A 27,125-nucleotide genomic window follows, 5' to 3' on the forward strand; every position below is an offset into this window, starting at 1 on the left:
AACTGCTGTGTCACCAGCCATGGAGCAGCAGCACCAGGTCCCTGCGCCTGCTGAAGGCAGCCAGAGCTCCCCAGAGAACCTGGGGAGGAATATCAGATCTCACAGCACAGCACTAACTTGCCTCAAAGTGTTTTACATGGGTAGATCAGGCCATAAATCCCAAACTTGATTCCTCTTTTAGCAGGCTGGAGCGGGGGAAGCAGCACAGGGTTTGTTCCCAGGCAAGAGCTCCTCACCTCCCAGCCACACTTGCAGGCTAAAAGCACCAACAGTCAGAAAAGGAACATGATCTTCTCAAGTTCTCAAAATCTGTTGCAAGTTTTTCCTTATGGTGTGTTGGGAGCTTTGCATCATTTCTTTTCTGCCCTGGTTGCTCAGAACACAAAGGGGCAAAACCCTGCCAAGTAATGCTGCCACACTGGGCTCAGCCTCCAAACAGAAGCTCCTGGAGATGCATGTGAGCATCCACCACGTCCCCCCTGCTCCTTGCTTGCCGCCTGGACAGGACAGTGTGAGCTGTGCATCCCTTCCAGGCACTGCATGCAGCTCTGCCATCCTGCCTGTGCCAGGGCTTTGGCCCAGTGCAGACACAGGACAAACAAATTCCTTGTGCCTTCCTGCAGAACAGGTCAGTGTCTGCGGCAGAGACAGGTGGCGGGATTGACAGTTTTTCCAAAGTTGCCTGAGTGAGCTGGAGCTGCAGCCAAACCTCACAGCCACAGCAAATCCTCCATGGGTTATTCTCCCTGCAATCCCAGAGTCAAACCCAGAGTGCAGAGAGCAAATGTGATCTCTTGAGAGCAGAACAATTGAGATCTGCCTCTCAGGGACTCTCCCAGCCTCCTCATCCCTGGGTAAAGCCATTGAAGAGGAAGATAAAGCCAGGCTTTAAGGAGCTCAGCAGCAGCCCATGAGTGACCAGCTGCCTGTTCTTCCTTCTCTAAGAGCCTGGAGTGTGAGCACCCTGCACGTGGCACAGACTGCAGCAGCCAGACAGACACAGGAGACAACAGGAATGTTCATCAGACACAGAGATCCCATAACAAAAAGGGCAGAATTTGCTTCTCTTATTTTTATCCTCCCTTTCCAGAGGGCCAGAGCTGGAAACAAATGAAAGGCAGAAAGGACAAGTTGCTGAAACAAGCCACCTGCCCAAAATGAAATGGTCTGAGCCATGTCTGTAGAGTCAGCAAGAAAAAGCTGTGTGCAAAAAACCCACATCAAGTGCTGAGGTGAGACAATAAGTTTGAGGAGAAAACTAAACAGAAAGAAGAGAAATTAAAAGATGCCCTGATGAAAATATCTAAAAATATCCTTTGACAGCAGCTTCTCGGGAGAGGTTGAAATGCTCAGGGTGGGATGTGCAGGGACAGGAGTAAAAATCCTTGTGGGTCCCTTCCAGCTCAGGATATTCCTTGATTCTCAACAGCTCAACCCATTCTTCTGCCAAAGCCTTAAGGATTCCCAGATAGTTCTGTAATAATTATTTACTCCCTAGAAATTTTAGTTTTCAAACATCTTTGCTGAGACAACCATAGCAAACCAAAGAAGGGGTGGGCTGTACGTGGGAGGGCTAAAGGTCAGGACAATTATTTATGGAAGGTTTATGCCTTTGTTGCAGAGCTTGATGTGTCATTATTCTTGCAACTCCACCTCAGAGGTATTATTTTCCTAAACCCAAATCCCCTTTCCTTCCCTCAAACTCCACAAGGTTTCTATCTAAAATTAAGTTAGCATTTAACAAAAGCAAAACACTGTAATTTTAGAACCATATCACTTCAAGTTGTTTTATTTTTATGCTTGTAGGAGAAAGAAAACCTTTAGTTCCTATGAGCCTTTTGTCATGACAAACCACAACGATAATTACTGGGAAGCTGCTCTTGCTAAAACCTCCCAATCCGGCTGTCACTGGGAAGCCAGACAAACATTCCCAAAATAACAACTAAATAATTGATATTACTGGAGTCACAGAACACAATGCCTTGAACAAATACCCACCAGCCAGCCCCTGTCACTGTCACCTCTCCCTGGCTGTGTGACCTGCATGGTTCCTGCTCTGAGAGCAAGGTGGGAGGATATTCATGTAATTATTATCCAAAGGCCATCAACAGTCTGTGCAGAGACAAAGACACTCTTAGTCTGACTGTGCTTTAACCACAGGATGATTTTAAGTACCTAATCTAATCTCTTGAAATGCCCTTGTTAGTAGAAATGGGCAATCTAAGAATTTATTTTGCCCTTCCAAAGGCAGAGGTTCAGAGTAATTCTGAATCCTTACATGGTTAAGAGCAATTTTGTCTTTTCTCCAGTCTTAATTATATTCTCACTTTGAAAAATCTCTATCTAACCACAATTTAGATGATTATTTAATGACTAGAACAGCATTCTGTACCTTTCCAGGGAAAACACAGTGCTCACACCATCCCTGTGCCAGCCTGGAACCCCTGAACAAGCATCTTAATCTGTGGCAAATAAAGTGCTTCAGAGAAGGAAGAAATATCCCATTTATCCACTCTGCCCTTAATCCTCTTCGAGTCCTCCCCATTCAGGGATGCAGAAATGAGCAGAGTGATGGCTAATGGCCCATGGCTCCTTGCTGAATGGGTGATGAGCATCCAGAGACCCCAAAGCCAACACAGCAGCAGAGCAGCTTTGCAGAGAGGGACAACACAGGACCAACACAGTGACCCTGCTCCTCCTTACCTCAGATCCTGCACACTCGCAGGTGGGAGCTTGCAAATTAAGTAGTAGAATAAAAACAAAACAAAACAAAAACAAAAAAAAAAATAGTTTGGCAAAAATTACGGAATGTTAGAGAAGGAAGGAAGGGAAGGAGCAAAATGTGCTGCCAGCAGTACAGGAGTGCACATATTTAGCATGACACAGGCTCTGGTAGAGGCAGAGATATCAGCTGGGAACAAATAACAAACCACAAATGCTCTCTATCAGTGGATGAGAAGCCTCCTGAGATACTGAGATAAAACAGAAGCTCCCCTCTGCTGTTCTGCTTTGTGTCTCCACAGGACAGAGCTTGTCTCGGAAATGAAATCCTGAAACCAGCCCAGGTGAGGGGCTGTGAAAGGGAGCAGGATCAAGGCATCTGTGAGACACTCGAGGAACCAGCTCTGGCTGTCTCAGCCCCAGGAGGAGGTGGCACAAAGGAGCTCCAGCCTCTCCTGCAGCCAAGGCTCCCCTGAAGCACATGCTGGCCCAACGACAAAAATGTGACATTTCTGTGCACTTCAACAGACAGACTGCAAATCAGGGGGTTTATTTTTTTGAGAGCTGTATTTCAAAGCACTCCTTTAAAGCAGGGCTTCAAGAACACAGTGATGGAGACAACGAAGGCGGTGCTCGCTTGAGACAAAGGGCGACTCGATTCTGTCTCAACAGAAAACTCTCTAAGTAAAAAGGGATTCCAAAGAAAAATGCCAGCAGTAATTTATTTCTAAAGCTCACTGGGGTTTCAGATGGAATTCTAACAGAGTGCTCAGCACACACCCTGTCCTTGTGTCTGCAAAAACACACCCTTCCTGTAAGGTAAGGCTGTCAAAGTGTATGGGTACCTGGGGGTTTGGAGGATTATAAAGATGAGAACATTCTCCATTAGAGGACATAATTCCTCTTATTGCTCAAACTTTGAAGAGCTTTGAAATACTGTGAGCCATTTCCTAATATAAGAATCCATAAGGGAGAAAAATCCAAAGTGTAGGCCAAGAGAAGGAAACGTCATCTTTTGTGCCCTGGTCACCTCCTGGTATTAAACCATTATGGGAGGCCTCAAGAGGTCACAAACACTCATGTTCCTTCTGCAGAAATTCTGCACAAATCCCCACAGCAGGCTAAGTTTGTGTCATTCCTCAGTGTCTCCTCCCTCAAATGCTGCCTGCAGAGCAGTGCTGGTGTCCCAGGATCTCTGTTATCCTGAGGGATCTGTCCCAGGCCAGGGACAGCTCTCAGATCTGGTGGATGCACCAGCACAGAATTCTAGACTGGTTTGGATTGGGAGGGACCTTAGAGTTCATCCTGTCCCACCCCGTGCCGTGGGCAGGGGCTCCTTGCCCAGGCCAGGCTGCCCAGAGCCCCTGCAGCCCTGCCAGGATGCCCAGAGCCCTGATCAGCCCTGCCAGGATGCCCAGAGCCCCTGCAGCCCTGCCAGGATGCCCAGAGTCCTGATCAGCCCTGCCAGGATGCCCAGAGCCCCAGGACAATGCCCTACCTGGCCCCTCCGGGCCCAGCAGCCCGCCAGGATGCCAGCGACTGCCCTGGCCCCTCCGCCGCCCAGCACCAGCGCGATGGCGTTGCCCGTCAGGACCCGGGCCAGGCGGGAGAAGTCGGAGTGACGGTCTGGAACCTTCTGGAACACACGTTCATACATCTCCACCTGCAGAGGAGAGCCAGGCACGGTCACTGCAAGGGCAGGACAGCCAGCAGCAGCCTGCTAAAAGATGCTGTAAAGATGAGATTGGAGCTTCTCTCTTGTGAGGGAATGCTGGGGGAGCTGGGGCTGCTCAGCATGGAGATGACAAGGCTGACAGGGGACCTCAGCCCTGTGTGTCCCTGTGTGCAGGGACCAGGCTCTGCTCCCTGGGGCCCAGCAATGGCACCAGAGGAACGGGCAGGAGGTGATGCCCAGGAGTTCCACCTGGACAGCAGTAAGAATTTCTTTCCTGTGCAGTCACCAAGCACTGGACAGAGACCAGAGAGGCTCTGAGATCTCCCTCATTAGAGATTCTCCAAGTCTGCCTGGACACAATCCCAGGGTCTGCTCCAAGGGACCCTGTTGAGCAGGGAGGTGGGACTGGAGAAGCTCCAGTGGTCCTTTCCAGCCTGAAGCTGTCAGTGATTCTGTTACAGCTCTTCTCCAAAGGAACAGAGGGTTGTGAACCACCCAAACACTTCTAGTGGCCAGTGGCCTCTCTGAGTCTTTTATAGCTGCTGGGGGTACTACAGAATTTCCTTTAGAGCTTCTTTGTCACAGACATGTTTTATAAAAAATCCTTTCCTTCGGATTTTTTCTCCTGAGAAGTTGAGAGGCCTCAGGAACAAAATGTAAACAATGGTTATCTGCTGCTGTGGAATGCAACAGGTGCGTCTGTGATTGGTCTCATGTGGTTGTTTCTAATAAATGCCAATCACAGTCCGGCTGTTTCATGCTAGCTGGTCAGTCACAGGATTTGGTACCATTCCATTCTTCTTCTTCTTTGCAAGCCTTCTGATGAAATCCTTTCTTCTATTCTTTTAGTATAGTTTTAATATATCATTTACTTTTAATATAATATATATTTATATATCATAAAATAATAAATCAAGCCTTCTGAAACATGGAGTCACATTCTCGTCTCTTCCCTGGTCCTGGGACCCCTGCAAACACCATCACACTTCTTCTCTTCCTTGACAAGAATTTAAAGTTCTTGGGAAGCATCCCAGACTGCCTCTGCCTCGTTTAGCAGAGCTTTGGGAAGCACAGGGATGCTCCCAACAAGAAGGACTCTACTACGGCCTGTACACACCTTTCATTGGGACTCTGAGACAGTGACTACGCTTTCAGAATATCAAAAAGCCAAGTCTGCATCCATAAAGAAAACCTGGCCCCCTTATCCCTGTTCCCTAAATCCAATAGAGGCCAAACAGATTTAAAGAGTGTGGTCTCATATTTGAGTGGGACTCAGAGAAAGATCCTTTGTTAATAATAGAATGGGTTTTTCTTCCTTACAGGTCTCCAAATACAGTTCTTACAATTATGGAGATGATAGCCCGAATTATAATGAGAGCCAGAACGAGATTGCTGACTATAGCAGGCCAAGACTTTGTAATTATCTATTTACCTTTGAAAAAAGATTACCCTGATTGGGTTTTCCAAAATTCAGAGGATTTGCAGAATGCATTGTTAAATCTATGTGTGTAAGAATATGGTGGACTATGATTACCCCAGATCCCCTTTGACACACAGATTACAGATCAAGTGAGAGAGAGCAGGGGACCAGCCACCAAGGCAGGAATGTCTTACCAGCTTGGGCAGGCTCCTTTTGGAGAAGACTCTGCGTGGGCAGTGGATGTGGAGGTGAGCAGAACACCAGCTCCTCATGTTCAGCCACTCCACGGTGCGGGACGGGAGGGGCCCGTCCTCCTTGTGCAGCAGGACCAGCTGCTTCTGGGCTCTCACTGCCGTGTTCTCCAGCATCCTCTCCAGCTACAGCAGCCACAGATAGCCAAGGAAAGGACAGTGAGTCCTGGCTGCTCCAGTCTCAGGGTGAGATACATCCACACACACCCCACACCCCTATTCCCACCTGAATCCCACTCTGCAGTCACAGCCCCCAAACATGACTGATTTAGACAACAACACTGTTAACTCTGGGCTTACACAGCACACAGAGACCTAAAATCAGCCAAGGATTCAAATCTGAATATTTTTGACTTAAACCAGGCCATTAAAAGCACAGCACAGGCAGGAGCTGCTCCTGCAATGGGAGATGCTGCCCGAGTCAGACTCGAGGCCACAAATATTAAGTGTTTTTTTCTTTCCCTTCTCATCAGTCCACTTTTTTTCCTCTTTGCATTTCTGATTTTAATTTTTTTTTGTTGTTGTTTTAGGCAACTGCTGGCAGCTTGTTCTGTCTGTGCTTCCTGCCTCCCACATCCATGCAGAAAGAGCCCACACAACGGGACACACACGAAAGCTGCACGTGGGACCAGCCCAGGCTCTTTGCAGGTCAGACTCAGCACTTCACCATCCTAAAAAAACCCACCTGTGATCCCTTTTTAAAATTTCTTGAAGAATTTTTGTCTGGTCAGAAGACTTTGGTAATAAAATATAAAATCATAAAAATAGATAGTAAGGGAAAAAAATTACAGCTTAAGATCTGTAATAAAATATAATAAATAATTCATGCACTGCAATTTAGATCTACTTTTTGCTAAGCACACATCATGAATTTCATCCAGGCAGAAAAGAATTTCTCCCTCTGTGTGGAAGCCCAAAGAAATTCTGGGCAGAAACACAAAGCTTCAAAGCAATTTTTGATTTACCATTGGCCAAGATGACTCTTTAGAGGAAAAGAACTTTGCTGGAAGTACTCCTACATAAAACTTGCCATCTCAGAGGATTCTCATGCAATTCTTTTGCTATTCCTAACAGGCATGTCTCAGGAATATTTCATTATTTATGCCTCACTGGGTGTTAAACCCAGGAAAACACATGAGTGTGAAGCAAGCTGCTTTGAGCTGGGCTGTTCCCAGTGCCAGGAGGGGAAGGAGCAGCTCCCAACCTCTCCCACGGTGGGCTCCTGGTCTCCCAGCCCCACGATGAGGATGCAGTCGGCCTGGCGGATGCAGCGCTGGGTCCAGGGGGTCAGGGTGCTGTCAGCCTGGTACAGCACAATCCTGTGGATGTCCTCCTGCTGGCCCAGCCAGCTGGTCAGTCTGTACTCGTGGATGCTGGGGACAGACAAGGAAAACAGAGAATTCAACTGGTGTTATATCACAGCTCCCAAGAGAAGAGAGGGAATCTTACACAGGGAGAGAGTGGCATTTCCTGCTCAGCCAGGATCTGCTCCCAGCTCCTGCTGGCTCTGTTTGTCCACGATTTACACCATTAGACAAATACCAAGGCAGGAGGATACAGTGATGCCCCACTTCAGTGATGCTTCCACAGCATCCCTAAGCATGAACACACTCAGAGAAATTCAGCTTTTCCAATTTCACAAGCGAGAAAGTAACTGTGGGAAAAACCCACCCACACCTGCACAAATACTCCTGAAACATTGTCTCCAAAACCTGGAGCAGAAGGCCCAGTGTATGTCAGAAGACAGGATTTTGTTCCCAAACTCTGTGTATTTATAAGAAAACCCCAATGTCTCTGCATTTCCCTGAGCAGTGATGAGGGCAGGTACCTGTCGAGAGCAGCAGAGCCCAGGCGCTGTTTGATGTTGTCACTGGTGAGCAGCAGGGCAGGACCTGGGGGAACAAGGAAATTCTCCTGTAAACACCTCAATCTGAGCTCCTGGAGAAAACTGCCCAGAGAAGCTGTGGCTGCCCCATCCCTGGAAGTGTCCAAGACCAGGCTGGATGAGGCTTGGAGCAACATGGCATAGTGGAAGGCATCCCTGGCCATGGCAGGGGGTGGAATGGGATGGATTTTAAGGTCCTTTCCAACCCAAACCATTCTCTAATTCCAAGAATTCAATTCCAAAAGTTTGCTTTGAGGGTAGTGATGGATCAGTGCATTGGTCAGAGCTGGCACAAAGTCCTCAAAAAATTTTCACACTTTTCTAGGAATACATCTTCCAATTCTCCCTATTCCCAGAACTCTGTTACTGCATTAGTCACAACCTGCAAGCTCTGTTTTCCCATTCCTCAAGGTCATGTAGGATCACAGAACCAGGGAATGGTGTGAGTTGGAAAGGACCTTAAAGCTCATCCCATTCCATGGGCAAGACACCTTCCTGAGGACCAGGCTGCTCCAAGCCCTGTCCAACCTGGCTCTGGTAACAGCTCCTACTGCACCTGCATCTTCACCAGCTCAGCATTCAGAACAGCACAGACCTTTACAGCCACAGGAAGGCCAGGATCCTGCTTCCAAAGAAAAAAGCTGTTCCCTCCACCTTCCAAAATACAGAACTTGTTCATCCTGCATTGAACCACCTCCCCAGGTGAATCCTCAAGCTCTCTGCAGCATTACTACTCCTTATCCAACACGCCAACAGGAACCCCAAAAACATTCCCAAACTTGAAGGGCACAGTCAGGCTCCTCTACAGACACAGACACATCTGGCAACAGCCTTAGATCTGAGCTGAATTTGGTGCACATAAAGCTTCTTGCAGGCACTTTAGTTTAATTTTCTTATTAGCAATTCTAGTGCAGCAGCAATTTGTGCCATGTGTGGTAGAAGTTGCAGGGTGACTGCAGCTAAACTTGAAAAAATGCAAAGAAAAGAAAAGGGAATAACTGCACACCTAGAGAAAATATTACCTGTCTCTTACTGAGAGAGAAATTCACATTTACAAAATATGACAGAGCAGTTGCTTTTTATTCATGTTTTCATTGTGCAATCCCTCACTGTTTCATTAACAACAGAACTGAAATTTATGTACTAAATAACAAAACACTTCATCATGTGAGGAGTCTCAAGGCAAGGTTATAATGTGTTCAGTAAAAATCAAGGAACTGTGAACAACCAACATGGGAGAAGGTCTCAGATTCACATCTCTGTGTTCAAAAAGCAAAACCCCCAGGTAGAGATCTGGAACTGGGTGTCCTGACCTTCAGGGCCAACTCATCTCCCCTGTCCTAGGTTACAAATGCAAGATGTGACTGGAGGTGTTTATTCTATTGCCATCTGTCAGAGCTGGGGCAGTTCTCTTCTGTTCATGGGGAGTTTTTTCTTTATCTCTCCCACAGCCAATCCTCCCTCCAGGAGATCTCTGCTGTCCATGGCCACTGAGTGTCCCTGCAGGGCTGATCCAATTCCAGCATCCCATGGGGAGATGCTGCGCCCAGGGCAGGAGCCAAGCATTCCTACCTGGATCCAATCTGAGCCTGGAGCAGCACAGCAGCCTTTGCCCCCTGCATTGCCAGAGGAGCAGCTTTCTGCTGCCCTGCATTGCCAGAGGGAGCCCAGGCCCATCTGCAGCAGCCCTGGAGCTGCAGAGGAAAACTCCCCCCTTGTGCAGGATCCCTGCTCCAGCAGCAGCACAGCTGGCACTGCAGGAGGGCTGAGCCCCCATGGGATGGGGCTGTGCCACCCCCTGACACACAGGGGGGCAGGGCATGGTCTGACTCTGGCCGCAGATTTTTTTTGTTGCTTTGTATTACTGCATTTTAATTTAAATTTCCCTAGTAAAGAACTGTTATTCCCGCTCCCATATCTTTGCCTGAGAGCCCCTTAATTTCAAAGTTATAACAATTTAGAGGGAGGGAGGTTTACATTTTCCATTTCAAGGGAGGCTCCTGCTTTCCTTAGCAGACACCTGGCTTTTCAAAGCAAGACATCCCCCCTCAGTACTCAAGTCCTGCTGCAAAGGTTTCACTCTGCTTTAACTGACTTTACTCTTACACTTGAAGAAGTTCCCAGGTGCTATTTTCCATCTTGTACTTTCTAATACCCAAGTAACATTTGCTCTTTGCTACACTGATTATCAAAGAAGATCAAACAGAAATGGACAAAAATATCCCATAAGCAGAGACCAAAAGATAAAGCTGGTGAGAAAGCAGAGAGAGGAGGATGATTCAAGAATAGAATTTGACTTCCCCATCCTCCAATGAAAGTTCTAGAAGTTAGTTCCTAAGAAAGCAAGAAGTCCCAAGCAGAGGGAATGAGCAGCATTCCCAGAGCAGATCTGGGCTTAGCCTGCCCTTCCCTCCTCCCTCTGCAGCTCCTTGAACCATCCCACAGCAAGGAACAGCCCCAGTGCTGGGGGAAGGGGTAATCACCAGATCTTTAACACTGGCAGATTCTTTATCTCACTCACTGTTCACCTGGTGTCAGTGCTGGTATGGCTTTGAAATGGCAAAAGGGGATAACAGAGGTGTCCCAGAGGGAATACCGATGGCACTGCACAGGACAGAACTGCAAGGGACAGAGTGCAGGGCAATTTGCAAGCATTCAGCAGCATAGCGATCATCAATGTTCATTAATGTGTCAAAGTTCTCAGTTAAATAGAAAAGACAGGTGGATTAAAATTGTATTCCAGGACATGTGGCTCACAAAGCTTTCTGGCAGTGGTGAAAGTTTAGCAGGCAAAGACAAACAGCCTGGAATGCCAAGTGAGCTGAGGAATGCAATAAAAATGCTAAATAAGAGAGCCAACACCAAGGGAACAGTGTGGGCACCTCTGCCTGTTACCCCCTGCCCTGGTCACTGAGATCCAGCAGCACCAGTCCCCAGTGATGCTCTGGGGCCCAGGCTCCCGGGGTACACCACTAAACCCAGGAACACCATCAAAGCCAGAGACCTGCAGCCAGAACAGCTTTCATCCTAGGGCAGAGGCAGAGTTTGTAGGGCTGGGCTGGATCTTTGTGCTCCTTCAGCCCGAGGCACCTTGGCTGTGGACAACATCAGAATGAGCTTTGGAGAGACTTAAAAATCATACCCAGACCTCACTTCTGATGTGGGAAAGCAGCAGTTCAGAGAACAGGACACAAACAAGGGTGCCCAGACAGATCCTGGCTGTGCCAGCTCAGGAGGAGCCTGCCCAGCACCCCATCCCTCCACGTGCCAGGGACACGGGACAAAGATTCCCAGACCTTCATCCCCAGCACAGAACACGGTGATGCTTCCAACAGAACCAACTTGTTTTGTCTCAGAAATACCAACCATCTGCTCTGCACTCCCAGTTTCTAGCAGGCTCCCAATTAATCAGCCATTAAAACCCCTCCATTAATGAGACCAAGAACACCAACATATGTGAGCTCAGAAAACAGAACCAACAAAAAGTTATCTCAACTAAACTGCTGTGAGCAACCAAGTAATGAAAAAATATCATTCCTATCCTGGAGGTTCAAGGCCAGGTTGGACAGGGCTTGGAACAAGCTGGGATAGTGGAAGGTGCCCGTGGCAGTGAGTGAGATGGGCTTTAGGGTCCCTTCCAACCTAAACCATTCCATGATTCTGTGATGATTCAAATCCACAGCCCTTGAACAGCCACACCTGCAGGCAGGAGTGACCAGCCCAACGTGTCAGTGCATCCTTAAAGGGCTTTGTCACAGTCACACACCTCTAAGCACCCCCTCTCCAAACCTGGCACAGCCTCATGGGCAGCTTCCAGCTGGAGCTGGCATCAGGGACACATCCCTGCACTCCTCAGTGTTCTATTAATGGGATCAGAACAGCTCAAAGTGAAGAACAGGAGAGGTGATGTGAGGTAACATGAAATATTCCTCCAAGCCCTGTGTGTGTCTCTGCCAGCAGCCAGCAGCAGATTGCTGGGGAGGAGTATCAGAGCAAGAAAAGCTGAGTGCCATTCCCTGAGCCTCCAGCTATCCACAGCTTTCTCAGCCTTTTGGATTTCTCAAGCCTGAGGTGGTGACTTTCAGTAGCCTGGGGGATTTTTCTGTCAGCCAAGAGCTCACAGGGATCCTGAAGCCCAGGTTTTCTGTGCTTCAGGTGAGAGAACTGCAGGCAGTGGCCTCACCCCAGGCCCAGGGATTGTGGTTTCTGGGAAAACCTCCTGGAGCATCTAAAGCTGTACTCCAGGGCCATCTGTTTTTCACTACAAAACTAAGGATTCCATGAAATAGGAGGGAAGGGAAGGAAAAACTGGCAAATGCCAGAGGTCTGGTTCATTTTCTCTGCTAACAAACAAGGGCACTGAAGAGAAGGTCTGCAGCAAAGCTTCCAACCTCCTGCCCCAGAGAGGGGAAAAACCCATCACACAAGACATAAAACCTCCCTTTCTTGCCAGTGAGCAAGAGACTCACTTGGGTCATTTTTTTCCACAAACACCAAGGTATGCAGAAGCAGGAGTACAGGTGTCCTAGTTCTAAGTCTAATAAAACATGGACCAAGAGTTGCCTCGAGAAATGAGTGGCCCAGAGGGCAGAGAGTGATTTCTGAGGCTCAGAAATGGTTTCAAATCCACCTCACCAGAAAAACACACCCACATCAAAAGCGAAGACCAGTACAATACACACTGTGGAAAAATTTCAGCACAGCAAATTTACTTGCTTGGACTCCATTAAAAGAAAATTTACTTTTGGCCTAATAAAAGTCTTCAAAATTATGTGGCTAAGTCACATAACTGACAAATGAGTTGGATGTCAGAGGATCTTGTCCAGCAAAAAAATACTAAATGGTGCCAGGGTTCAGGCACCACAGTGAACATTTTACATTTAAATCTAATCTGTGTGTAAAGACAGGCAGAACTGTAATTAAAAACTCCAATAAATTATTAGCAAAGATTTTTCAGTGAGCTGTCCAATACATTATACATTTTTAGAACTGAAAAGAAGGAAAATTTAAAGGGCAGAAAGGATAGAGAGAGACACATATGTTGGATTTGAAACCCTCCCTACTTTAGTTTGAAATTCTATGAGATCAGAGGGCTCCCACATAGAACCAGAATTTGCACAGCCATGTGGTGTCTTTTAGCTGGTCTCAGGAAAGGAACAAAAAAATAGTCAGGCAAATACTTTTGAAAAATCTGAATACTGCAGAAGAACTTCTTATCAAAAGATGCTCTCAGCTCTACAAAGATTAAGAGGAAAAGAATTAATAATAAAAATAGACATCATGAACACTGACCAGAATTCATCAGCATGATGAATTGCAGAGCAGAAAACCTGCCCCCTTCCTGGCACTCCAGTTCAGAGCTGGAAAATTCTGCTCCTGCTTTCTGCAAGTTGGATATTGCACAGCCTCCTTTCTTGGAGACCCAGAGCCCCAGCTGCAGAGGAAGGGCTGGCACACTGGAGCCAGGGGACAGCAGGGCTGCAGTCCAGGGGTCCCTGTGCCCTGCAGGACTTTGAGGTCACTGTGCCAGGCAGGACCTTGGGGGCCCTGTGCCCTGCAGCCCTGGGATCACTGTGCCCTGCAGGACTTTGGGGTCACTGTGCCCTGCAGGACTTTGGGGTCACTGTGCCCTGCAGGACCTTCTGCTCTGCCCACAGAGCCCAGAGGTTTTTCATTCTATCTCTGTCACAAGGTGAAGGCCGGTCGAGCTGCTGCTGCCAGGTCCCAAATAAACCTTTCGTCCCACAGCTTGTGCCATCAGCAGAGCTGCCCCAGCCCTGGCCCAGCTCAGGGAGGAGCTGGAGCTGCTGCAGAGATCCAGAGGAGGCACCAGGGGGATCAGAGGATGGAGCAGCTCTGCTGGGAGGAGAGGCTGGCACAGCTGGGATTGTTCATCTGGACAGGAGAAGCTTTGGGGGGACCTCAGTGTGGCCTTGCAGAGCCTGGAGGTGCAGGAAAGATGGAGAGAGACTGTCCAAGGACGTGGAGTGCCAGGACACAGGGAATGGCTTCCCACTGTCAGAGAGCAGGGTTGGATGGAATATTGGGAAGGAATTGTTCCCTGGCAGGGTGGGCAGGCCCTGGCACAGGGTGCCCAGAGCAGCTGTGGCTGCCCCTGGATCCCTGGCAGTGCCCAAGGCCAGGCTGGGAGCAGCCTGGGACAGTGGGAGGTGTCCCTGCCATGGCAGGGGTGGGATGGGATGAGTTTTAAGGTCCCTTCCAACCTGGACCATTCTGTGATTGGAAGCTCCATGGAAGCACAAACATCCCTTAGTATTTAGTTGGGACACAATCCTACTGTCTGGAAACAATATGTGAATTATCATAAATCACAGAAACACCGAGTGTCAAAGGAAGCAGCACAATGCTCTGGGGAAAGCTGTAGGAGGTCCCACACGCTGGTGCTCTCTGTGTGCAGAATGTACCCCTGATGGAGAGCAGGCTGCTCACCTGAGCTGCACCCATTACAAATGAAAACATTAAAAAAAAAGAAATTTGAAAAAAAAATAATTAAACCCACAAAAAAATTAATCAATGAAACCACTTAGTCCTATCTCATTACAGGCAAAAGTAGATTTTTTTGGGGGGAAGAAAGATTCTGAGTACTTTTTCACATTTTGTGGACAGTAAATATTCACTATCAAACTAAGATTTTCTAGTTGTCATTACTTTAATAGCCCTTTAATAATACAGAAGTAGCTAAAAATTACCAAAACAAGCCCCAAAATCCTGTTGAATAAATTCACCTGCAACCAGCTCCAACTCCAAGCATTCTCATGCCAATTCCAGGAAAAGGAAACCACTTCTTAAGTGTTATACTGTGCTACAACCCAGCCTGCATTCCCACCAGGACTGGGGCCAGCCTGCATCCTGAGGCCAGGCTCCTTCCCAGAACTGCAGCAGCTGATGATTCTTGCAATGGTCCCAGTGTTCCTCCCTGCATCCTCCTCATCCCTTCTATCCTCCTCTCCAACCTGCATCAGGGGAATTCAAGGCATCACTGCAATATCCTGCTAAATTCATATTAACAGGAAGGGGAAGGAATTTTCTGTAATAAATATATTAAGCTGCAAAAGAAAGCTAAAACCAGCTGTTCTCCCCACATATTAAGGCTGCTCTCCACTGCTCTGGAACAGATTTGAAGCCCAGAGCAATGAAATTATACAGATCAAATGTTAAGTATGGATTAAATGTTAAGTCAAGTATTGTAATCAGATGCTGCCATTTAAATTACAATTAGAAAAAAGGTTGGTTCAAGGAAAAAAGAAAAAAAACCCCAAAAACGTGAATAGCAGCAAATGTTCAAAGCAATTTTCCAAACTGAGAGCTCCTTTCAGAGAAGATTTTCAATTAACCTTTGTCAAGCACATTAACAGCTCTCATTTCCATAAAGCCAGGGCAGGTCTGATCCCAGCTCACACCCAAACCCCAGGTGAGCCCAGCTGGGAGCTCAGGGAAGGGCTCAGGGAAGGCCCCAGTGCAAACCTTTCCACACGGATTCATGGAATGGTTTGGGCTGGAAAGGACCTTAAAACTCATCTCATTCCATCCTTTCCATGGGCAGGGACACCTTCCACCATCCCAGGCTGCTCCAAGCCCTGTCCTGCCTGGTCTTGGGCACTGCCAGGGATCCAGGGGCAGCCACAGCTGCTCTGGGCAACAGCTCCCCTCATGCCAAATATGCAGGTGAATAAGAAAACCGACCTGAAAACAAATCAAAATTTCACTCCACTACTCAGTTCATTTTCTGTTGCAGGAAGTCAGAAGAAAAAAAAAATCATTCCAAAACCCATGCCCTTCCCTGAAAGCCAAGCAGCACCTGCATGTGGCTTCGTGACGAACACCCAAACAACCCCAGCCAGAGGGCAGAGGAGAAAATACAAAGTTAATACATACATGGAAATACAAGTTAAAAAAAAAAAGGAGGAAAAAATAAAACATTGCTTCTGCTAAATAAAGCAAGAAAACCTGCAGGCTGCCCTCAGCCCAGGCCAGGCCTGCAGAGCCTGAGGGGGCTCCGGGCCTGGTGCGGGGCCTGGTGCGAGGCCCGGGCGCTCCTGTGCCAGCGGTGTTTGGGACCAGATGGCTCCTGTGTTTGCCCACAACACTTTCCTCTTCCCACTGCAGCCGTCTGCTCCCTTTTGGCAACAACTTCAGGTGCCAAGGGTGTACAGAACCATCTCGAGCTGCCAAGCACGGCACAGGCGTCAGCGCAGGGGAGGAAGGGAAAAGGGTGAAAGAGGAAAGGCCGAGTGACTCCCTCAAACCCCCCTGGGCACCTGCCTGCTGCTTTCTGCCCAAATGGGTGTTTTTATTCTGAATAGTCCATCTACCTACTTAAGTTTCTGTTTGTTTTATTTACAGGCTCTTAGTGTTGTCACACATCAAAACAAGCTGGCAGTGATCCCTAAGGAGTCCCCATTAGCAATACAGCTCCATTATGGATGTAACATTTTTCTGCCATCTCCAAAATAAGAGGAATCTTCAAACACCCACAAATTAGTTCTCACTGTAACAAGTCTCCACCATAAATTGCACATAAATTCAGACTTAAGAGGTTAAAGAGCTCATGCACCACTGGCTTCTTCCTCTGCCTGTTCACCCAGAAGATTTTTAAGCACAAACAGGAGTGTCAGCTCCAGACACTAAAAGTCAGAAAGAAAATTACCAATAAATGTAAGTGGTTCCACCTCAAGCACCACATAACCTGTACTTTTAAATAAGCCATGAGAGAGCAGACTAATAATTTCTCAAAGGACTACAGGAGATTCACTCAAGAGATCTGTAACAGCATTTGAGGATGAAAAGAGGATGTTCAGGAAATGTCAAACACCACTAATGAACATAAAATGAATTCTGAATTAAATACATGAGTTTTGTGAGGAACTGGAATGTGCACAAGTAACTTCACCCATGGATAAATTAATGACTCAGCCATGAGCTGAACACATGGTTTTGTGGGCATGAGACAGACAAACAAGCTGGCAACAAATGGGACAATGATTTCAGACTAAACTTCGGATTTCCAGTGCCAATCTGGATCTCCCCCACGAGCCTCTTCCACCAAGTCTTATCCTTACCATTCATGTACAACCACAATGCAAGAAAACTGCTAAGAAACCCTTTGCTGAATGAAGCTTTTCAGCTGAGAAGGCCTGGAGCACTCTCATCCATGAGCTGGACAGAACAAGACCCTCAGGCACCATGGGAACGGTGCCTTGGTGTGGGATGTGTCTCCTGGAGTGACTGTGGGCAGCTGAGGGCAACCAAGACAAGGGCAGAGAGGCTGGTGAGTATTTCCAAGTCATTAAGACAAAGGGGTTTTCCACTATATTTAAATGCATGCTAAGGATGGGAATAGAGAAGGAAGAAGCATGGAAAAGGCTGATCTGACCACTGCTGCAGAATCACAGAATGGTTTGGGTTGGAAATTACTTTAAAGATTACCTGTCCATGGACACCTTCCACTACCCCAGGTTGTTCCAGCCTGGCCTTGGACACTTCCACTGATGGGGCAGTCCCAGCTTCTCTGGGGCAACCTGTGCCAGGGCCTCCCCACCCTCACAAGAATTTCTCTCTAATCTGACCTAATCCTGCCCTGAGTTTATAACCATTCCCTATCGTCCTGTGAGGACCCAGCCATATAAAAATTCTCTCTCCCTCCTCTTTTATAAGACCACAGGATTCTCTCCAAAACCTCCTTCCCAGTCCTATGACCATCCCCAGGTACTGCTACCCCCTAACACAGCATGGACCCCCCTCTGACAGGTGCCAGCAGTTCTCACTGTAACAAGCCTCCACCATAAATTGCATATAAATTCAGACTTCAGAAGGTTACAGAGCTCATGCACCACTGGCTTCTTCCTTGCCACTGTGACCCCCACGGCTCTCTGGAGTGGCCTGCAGGGCTTGTTTGCTGGGATGCCACCAGGGAACACTCACCCACAGCACTGAGGGCGTGCTTGAGCTCCAGGGTGAAGGCTGTCAGTGGCACCTCCTCAGACACCGGCATGATCGCCACCGTGGACAGGTTGCTGGCAGGGTTCCCTGCATCCCACTTGCTGCTGGAGCTGTGCAGTCCCAGAGGATGACCTGTTCACAGAGAAAACACCTGCCATCAGTCAGCCAGGCTGCAAAACGTGGAATGTCACCTGCAGGCACGAGGGAAAGTGTCACTGTGTCAGCAAGCTGCTCAATGTCACAGAAACGGAACACAAACCTCCACAGCATGTGAGAGCAGAGTTCCCACATATTTCATTTTAAGAGGATGGAGATCAGTTTCCATCATTTTTGGTTGCTGGTACAGCATGTGTGGGTTGAAGTCAGGCAATGTTAAAATATGCCAGGAATACGTTAAATGAAACATGGATCTACCTGACCCAAGAAGACAAAGGATAAAAAAGCACTTAAAATCTCTTTACCACAACTTTGGAACTGATTCCATGTGACCGTGTTCACAGGGGTCATAGGATGAGGGAAAAGACAAGGATCTGACTCCATGTTTCAGAAGGCTTGATTTATTATTTTATGATATATATTATAGTAAAACTATACTAAAAGAATAGAAGAAAGGATTTCATCAGAAGGCTAGCTAAGAATAGAAAAAGAATGATAACAAAAGCTTCTGTCTCAGACAGAGTCCGAGCCAGCTGACTGTGATTGGCCATTAATTAGAAACAACCACATGAGAGCAATCACAGATCCACCTGTTGCATTCCACAGCAGCAGATAATCATTGTTTACATTTTGTTCCTGAGGCCTCTCAGCTTCTCAGGAGAAAAAATCCTAAGGAAAGGATTTTTCATAAAAGATGTCTGTGACAATTCCACGAATTAGCTTAACTAACAAAACCTCCAAACCTGGTGTGCAGTATTAAAATATTCCAAAATTTTCCAAAACTTAACAATCCTTTTCTTATGGTATTCCTAAGCAAGGAAGGAAATAGCTGTTTTCAACACAGCTCCTATAGAAAATGTGCATCTCTACCTGTTTTCCCTTCTCTGCAAGACGCAGAGCTTTACAGATATGGGCTTAGGAGCATTAAAATATGGAACCTCTGAAGTAGCTGCAAAGTGCCTGGGAAGTATCTTTAATATAATCTGGTGAGCAAGAACAGAGGAAAAGCAGTTTTTGAGAGAAATCTGCAGTGCATGTGAGGAAGATCAAGATCTTCCCAGACAGCTTAGAGCTGGTAAAGGTCAAGGTTCTACAAACTGTTCTTGTTCTGATACTCTTTTTCCTCTTTAGCTGAGCCTTCTCAGAAAATCTCACTCTGCTGCTAATGCCTGTCAACTCAGCTCTGAGAACACAAAAAAAATTTGAATTTAAGTTGGGATTTCACATCCTGCTTATCTCATTTCACCAGCAAAGGCCTAAGATGTACCATCAGGGTGAATTCTTGAGCTGAGCATGTGGAAATACTTGATATCCCCTGTGCAAACCCACTCAAAGGCTCAATGCCAGAGTGACAGACCACTGCAGGACACAAAGAAACATCAGATAAACTTTGTAAAAAAAATATTCAGCAATTGAGTTATTCATTTCAAATCTTCTAAAACAGCTCTGCACAGAACATTAAATAGTTTTCCCCCTCCTTCTAGTGATCTTCAAGAAGATATCTGTAGGTTTAAACAGGTTCCACATCACAGCTCAACCCCTTCATCTTCACAGGCCCTTCCCTCCTCAGAACTTCAATGGTGATTCTCTGATTGAACTCCTGTTACTCTCACTAATTTTCCTCCCACTTTCTGTTTCCCCCACTTTGCCCTGTTTCTGAGGCAGTGTAGGCTCTGCCCTGGGCCACAGAGGCATTTCAGCAGGCACAGAAGTTTAAGTACAATTTTCACCAGGCATTTGTGCACAAGAGGTTGTGCCCAGAGAGCTGAGCAGGTGGAGAAAGAGCAGATTCCCTTCCCCAGACTGCTCTGAAACAGGAAAGTGGGTGACCTTCATTTCCAGTCTCCTTGGAATTTAGCAAAACCAGCAACTGAAGGAATTAAAACCCCCCAACCAAACAAAACCCAAACAATCCTCAGCATCAAAGAGCCCCACAACACCCCCAGCAGTTAACAGGCATCTGTTTGCTTTCAAATGCTGCTCAAGGAAATTGGGAGAATTCCCTCCTACTCCCTTCAGTCAGTAAAGAGGCTTTGTGTTGGTGCTGCCACAAACACAAAGCTGCAGAAGCAACCCATGGCAGGCCATTTCCTCCCAGACAATTCATTAAAATACTGCAAATCCAGGCCTTTGAAATCAGTCTGTGCTGCTGCTGCTCAGCATGGTGCTCTGATTCCAGCCCATTACAGCTGCTGTTTCCAATGCTCCCTTCACATTGCTCTTGCAAGAAATTCCAGGGAAATTTCACTGCACATAGGCAGCAACACTTCTGGATCTCAATTGCAAATCATTTCATTCCCACATCCAGCTAGCCATGCTCTGCCAAAACCATCATGTGTACACAGATACAATGAAATCACCATCCACGTGCACCTGCAGCTGTTAACAGACCACAGAATCCCTGATTGGTTTGGGCTGGAAGGGACATTAAATCTCATCCAGTGCCACCCCTGCCATGGCAGGGACACCTCCCACTATCCCAGGTGCTCCCAGCCCTGCCCAGCCTGGCCTTGGGCACTGCCAGGGATCCAGGGGCAGCCCCAGCTGCTCTGGGCACCCTGTGCCAGGGCCTGCCCACCCTGCCAGGGAACAATTCCTAATTCCCAAGATCCCATCCATCCCTGCCCTCTGGCAGTGGGAGCCATTCCCTGTGTGCTGTCCCTCCATCCCTTGTCCCCAGTCCCTCTCCAGCTCTCCTGGAGCCCCTGCAGGCCCTGCCAGGGGCTCTGAGCTCTCCCTGGAGCCTGCTCTTCTTCAGGGTGAAATTTAGCAATGCATTTCCTTTCCAAGCATGCATGGCCTGTTTCCAAATTTAAGGATTCAAGTCTGGCTCCAAGGAAGCCCCAGCATCAATGGGAATAGTCCAGGAATGAGTCTCACCTCCCTGCTGCAGACTGCCAAGGATCTTCTCGCCCAGCAAGTGAATAAGTCTGGTCACAACCTGGGAGAGAAAGAGAAAAAAAAAAGAAATATTCAGGCAGAATGTACTGAAAGTAGAGCATCCATGTGGAGACTTCCAAACTTTTTTAAGATGTTCCCTCAAGTTGAGCCACACAGAGTCAAGGGTTTGCAGCTGCAGCTTCTTTCCTGGCTGTAATTTGTGGTGATTGGCCATTTGTCTTGGTTTCTCCTACCTTGTTTTACTTTAATTTGGAAAAACAAGAAAACAAAACTACCCCGGAACAGGCAGGATTTAACTTGCTTTGGGGAAAAAAAAGAAGATTATTTGGGGAAACATGTCAAATTGTGTTTCCAGCTCTCCTCATTTCTTTCTGCAGTGCACCTGCCCCTCTAAGTACTCTCAGTGCTCAGTGGGTCCTCCACCTTTTGTAGGTGCTAAAGGCTCAAAAAGATCCAAACCTGTGCTCAAACAGACCCTTCCCCAATCCTGGTGAATGGTTTACAACAGCCAATTTAAAATATTTGGGGGAAAAAAAGGGGAATAAACACACCCCCTAAACACCTGCAGAATCAAAACAAACTCCCTAAGAAATTGCCTTCCCCCTCAAATCATATCTGCCTGGTAATTCATGTTTGAAGACACACATGTGCTCCCAGCTGTTTTTCCAGCAGGACTCACATAAATATAAACTAATATTCCAATAGCCAAATGTATCTCCAAACTGACAAGCCTCTCTCCAACATGACCAATCAATAATTCCTGACAAGTGGGATAGCAGAAGACTAATCCTTGCAATATCAAGAAGTGACAGACATAGAAAATGCAGCATTTTTTCTGAAAGCTCTACACAGATGTTTTACCAAATAAGGAAAAGAGTTAATTAAATGCAATGAGGATTAATAGAGCAATCATTAAATATCCTCCCTAGACAACTCTAGGTCAAAATAGCTCAGGAGGACATGAAAAAACCTGAAAACAACTGCCACAACAGAAGTTCTCCAAGGTCAACAAGCAAAACAAGCAGCAGATAAACACACCTTGTTCCCACAGGAACAGGCACTTTGGGATGCAGCTTTCACATCAAGGGCCACGTAGGCATCAAGACAGGCCAGGATGCCCACCTGAGTCATTTACACATCCTGCCTTACAAACAAAACCTAATGCAGCAAATTCCCCTACACTGTGAAATGCTGTGGATAAAACACTGATGTGTTTTAAGTCCTCTGTGGGAAAAGGGGGAAGAGCAAACAGAGGGTTCCAGCACAAGGGTGACTTGTGGTGGAGCACAGAAAAAGAGTTACCAAGGTTATTTCAGGGATTTCATGGCATGGCTTGGGTGGAAAAAACCTTTAAAGCCCATCCAGTGCAACCCCTGCCATGGCAGGGACATCTCCCACTGTCCCAGGCTGCTCCCAGCCCTGCCCAGCCTGGCCTTGGGCACTGCCAGGGATCCAGGGGCAGCCACAGCTGCTCTGGGCACCTGTGCCAGTTCTGCCCCATAGCCATGACTGCAAGTTGGTGAAGATGCCACATCAACATCTCCTTGGTGACCAGGACAAAGGCCTTGGAAGTGCCTCTTCCTTGCCCAGGAGCAGGCACAGTGTCCATGCCCACTGCCACCCATGTGGGGAGGACAGCAGGAAAGCTCCCAGCCTCCTGCCTTATCCTGGAATCTCAGACAGCACCTAAAATGCTTCCCCTTGTCCAAAATGCAACAGAATCTGATGGTCACTCAACCACACAACTCAACACCACCAAGCTCTGAGGCTCTGGGATTCCCCAAAGGCGCCGCACGTGGCTACAGAAAACTAACCCAGCCATGGGGAGAATTCAGGGAAACAGGGAATTCTTCACAAAAATAGAGACTGATGGCCCTTGCTAAAGGAGATAATCGGTCCCCAGAGCACATTTGCTATACCCAGCTCACAGGCTTCACCTAAACCTGCAGCAGCACAGCAGGACTTTCCTTCAGCAGTTTTGGGAGGTGCCGTGAACATCTTACACTTCTGAAGCACTTAAGCATCAGAATTTTAATTACTTACTAAAACCATCTCCTGTATTTATAACTTTTTCTGCTTTACAGGCAGCTAAGGAGAGCTCCAGCTAAGTTACAAAATATGTCCAAGGTTAATGATGGAACTAAGAATAGAACCTATTGGTCTCATTTTCCAGTTGGCTGCTCCTATTACCGGGAAATATTATTTGTCTTGTTTGCTGGAGCAAACCTTACAGCCTTGGTATGTATAGATAGGGAAAATTATTTCCCTGGTGACTTTGTAGAACAAGCAAAGCTGCTCCCCAGAACGGGATGAGTCACTCTGTCGCAGTCATGGCAACGTCCAAGGAACATCAATTTGGGATCCGAGCTCAGAACTGAAATTTCCACAGAGTTTTATATTACATACACCAGATATCCTCTCACAAAAAGGCAATGTTTTCCTCTAAAAGGGACTTGTCCATCCTTCTGAGGGAGAAGTCAATACAAATCACATCCTTCCATCAACAGCAGACCTGACCTGATTGACCCACAGCCCTCACTGTGGAGGGCAGCAGGAGCAGCTCTCCCCAAATTCAGGGCAGCTGGGGAGAACTGAAAAGCAGCAGGAAAAATTCATCCTTCAGGTTTCCAAGCCCCTTTATTCTCACTCCCACGCAGCAGCAGGGCACGGGAAGGAGCAGCACAGTTCAGTGCAGCCCAAGAGACAACAAGGAAGCCAAGGGATCTGGGAGAGGACAGGGATGGCTTGGGAAAGGAACAAGCAGGAATCAGCCCTTGGGCTAGGAGCAAAAAAGCAGGAATCAGCCCTTGGGCTAGGAGCAGAATGACAGAGATTGAAGGGAAACAATTACTCCAAGTAATTGTCTGGAGGAGAAGGAGGCAAAGGGCAGGTATAGGGTGGGTAGCTCGGTGCAGAATCTGGGCTGTGACTCAGCAGTCCCAAATCCCTCCTGTTCAGCTGCACTTTGTAAGAAATTCAGGGTGAGGCTGAGTCTCTTCTCCCAGGTAAGAAGCGACAGGACAGGAGGGAACAGCCTCAAGCTGTGCCAGGGAAGTTTAGTTGGATATTAGGAAAACCTTCACTGCGAGGGAGGTCAAGCACTGGCACAGGTTGCCCAGGGCATGGTGGAGTCACCATCCCTGGAAGTGTGGATGGGGCACGTAGGGACATGGGTTAGTGGTGACCATGGTGGCACTGGAGGAATGGTTGGACTTGATGATCTTGGGGACTTTTCCAACCTTAACAATTCAAGAAAAGCTCTGGGAATTTGCAGTGAGGTAGGGCAGGAACTGGAGTGACCTGGAGAACACAGCGAGTTTCCCTCCTGTGGGAGTGCAGCCCCCAGCACTGCCCCACACTCCTGAGCCAGGGACAGCCTGGGCACTGCTCCTCCCAGAGCCTTCTGCCCCCTTCCCCAGCCAGCCTTTCTCAATCACAGTGCCAGCAGAGCCCAGAACACTTCCCAGACATCTGCACAAGTGGAATTCTCTCATTTTCACCATCACCCAGGGCTAGACAGCCCTCCTGGTCGGAAGCGTCTGCTGTGCTCACCCCACGGCACATCCTGGATTTTACAGCCTCTTCAGCACCCAGCCCTGCAAACACCCCTCCTGCTGGCACAGGATCAGGCAGCTTCAATTTAAGGCTTGAAGAAAAATCTGCAAGAAGGCAGCGAGTGAGAGCCCAGACAGATCAAACAACACCAGCAGGCTCCTAAATGAGGCGAGGATCGTTAATTGCCTGTAGTAAAGCAAACGCAGCTTTTGGACCCCTCACGCTGGGGATGGAGCTGAGCTTGGTTCTGTGGGTGAGGAAGGGGAATTAATCCTTGCTCATGATTAGGAACAGCAGCAGCAGCGAGTGCAGCCAGCTCAGTTAATCACAGTTAATCACAGTAATGAGCAGCAGAGCTGTGGATTGGACACTTGGCTGCCAGGACAGGTCTGCTCAGAGCTCCCCAAACTGCCAGGGAACACAGCTTCCAACCCCCCCTGCTCCCTGCCCAGGCTGGGAGGTGACTCAAGAAGGTCATAGAGCACCTAAAGAGGCACTACAGAGGCTCATGGAATGAGTCTGGAGCCATCGGGTCTGCCCAGGTCAGGGAGGTGACTGAGTTCACCATCAAAAATATCCCCAAAGCACACAAAACCCCCTCTCTTCTGAGCTTATGCAAGAGTTTTCAGGCCAGAAGGACAAAATCTGACCTTACAGGTCTAAAAAACTGAGTAAATCTCCATTTCAAAAGCTACTTGGGGCTGCAGGTGCATCAGTGCTGTTCTCCAGAAGCCCCAAACCCCTCCAGCTCCCACAGACACCATTGCAGCTGTCACCTCATCACCCTGGCCCAGGGCAGGATGTTCAGGTGAGACACTTTCCAAGGGAAATGACCACTTCTCCTCCTCCTCCTGCCACCCACTCCCCTTTTCAGATGAACTCCCAAGACATTTTTGCGCACGGCAAAACAGGACAAAGAGTTTCTGTTTCTCCAATGGTGTTGGAGAGCACTTCCCCCAGAACAATTCCACCTCTCCCCTCACCATCTCACCTACCTACATCTCACCTTCCTGGCTGCTTCTGGATCAACTCCATCCCAGTGAGACCCACTCAGGCTCTCCCAGCACCCCAAACCTCTCCTGTCTACTGTGACAGTCTGTTCCTCCACCTGCTACAGAGGAGCTTCTGGGAAACCATTAATACTCCCTGTGCTTATTAATGTTCAATTACTCCACAGACCTGCAGCCTCTGCATTCGTGGCAGGGCAAGGCCCAAACACCACATCCCAAGGGGCTGCATTTCCTTTCTTTAGGATGATTAATTCCTGTTTCAAGAGCAGGATGTGGCCAGGCAGGATCTCAGCTCTGCTCTTGCTGGTGCAGCACAGAGCTGAGTGCTCCATCCATCCTGGGGCTGAGGTGTTATCAGAGCACCACTTGCTCCACAGCCACTGGAATTCCCACACCAAGAGGTTACAGTCACTATGCAGTGCTGTATTTCCTATAATCCCTTTAAATATTTCCAACTACTACCTACCCCTGCTAATCTTCCAAGGCTGGGTTCTGGTTAAAGCTTTTGTTCCTATTCAACTGTGAAACTCAAGAATTCATTTACAAAAAGCTCCTTTGAAAGTGATTTTCATGAGAATTCAGCTGGAAAATACTTTCCTGTGGACATTTATTTCAATCTGTGAATACAATGGATGTGAATACTATGGGATGGCCTGGCAAATCGAATTATCTGCTGATAGACAACAACTAATCCAAACAAAGCTTCCTACATCATAGGTAACTCTTGATTTAGAGAAAACTATACATGAAAGGGGCCTAGAAGAAATGTGGAGAGAGATTATTTATAAGGGCTTGGAGGCACAGGACACAAGGAATGGCTCCCACTGCCAGAGGGCAGGGCTGGATGGGATATTGGGAATTAGGAATTGTTCCCTGGCAGGGTGGGCAGCCCTGGCACAGGGTGCCCAGAGCAGCTGGAGCTGCCCCTGGATCCCTGGCAGTGCCCAAGGCCAGGCTGGGCAGGGCTGGGAGCACCTGGGACAGTGGGAGGTGTCCCTGCCATGGCAGGGGTGGCACTGGATGGGCTTCAAGGTGCCCTCCAACCCAAACCAGTGTGGGATTCTAAATCAGGGGAAAGTGTCACTAAATCAACACCAATAGCCAAATTCACAGCCACAACTAACTGACAGAAGGTCCTGCGTACTACAAACCCTATTTAGTTACAACAGAAGAAATATATAAAAGCATATGTGAGAAGAAAACACCTAAACCCCAAACTATAAAATACATTCATCACCTGAGCCCAATCCTGCCCCAGGGTTCAGCTTTCACTGTCTGTGATTTTAAATCAAAGCTCCTGTGCACAGAAGCCAAGGGCCAGGCCCAGGAAGCCTCCCCAGCCCTGGCAGGTTCCTGGCAGGCTCCTGGGCCAGGACAGCACCCTTGGCTGGAGGAATGAACCTGCCAGGGCTGTGTCAGCCCTGCACAGCCAAGGGATGTGTGCAGCCCTACAAACTGAATGGGGTTTTCCTCTTTGGATCCTCCACCACCATCCACACCCAACAGACCAGGATGCTGCAGGGAACAGGAGCCTTGGAGGGGAGCTGTGGACTCTCCAGTGCCTTTCAAGTCTAACAATAAGATGCTTCCT

The 27,125-nt window shown here is 47.9% G+C and overlaps 1 protein-coding gene across 1 annotated transcript in view; it reads right to left on the bottom strand.

Annotated features, from left to right (window-relative positions):
- The window catches only part of PNPLA7 (patatin like phospholipase domain containing 7), a 134,812-nt gene that overhangs the window by 43,095 nt on the left and 64,592 nt on the right, over positions 1–27,125 (bottom strand). The window contains 6 exon segments of the mRNA XM_030961550.1: positions 4,266–4,384; positions 6,011–6,193; positions 7,272–7,440; positions 7,896–7,959; positions 17,895–18,044; positions 20,949–21,009. Of these exon segments, the coding sequence (XP_030817410.1) occupies positions 4,266–4,384; positions 6,011–6,193; positions 7,272–7,440; positions 7,896–7,959; positions 17,895–18,044; positions 20,949–21,009 (746 nt within the window).

The sequence above is a fragment of the Camarhynchus parvulus genome, chromosome 17, assembly GCF_901933205.1.
Source record: "Camarhynchus parvulus chromosome 17, STF_HiC, whole genome shotgun sequence".
NCBI classification, from domain to species: Eukaryota; Metazoa; Chordata; class Aves; order Passeriformes; family Thraupidae; genus Camarhynchus; species Camarhynchus parvulus.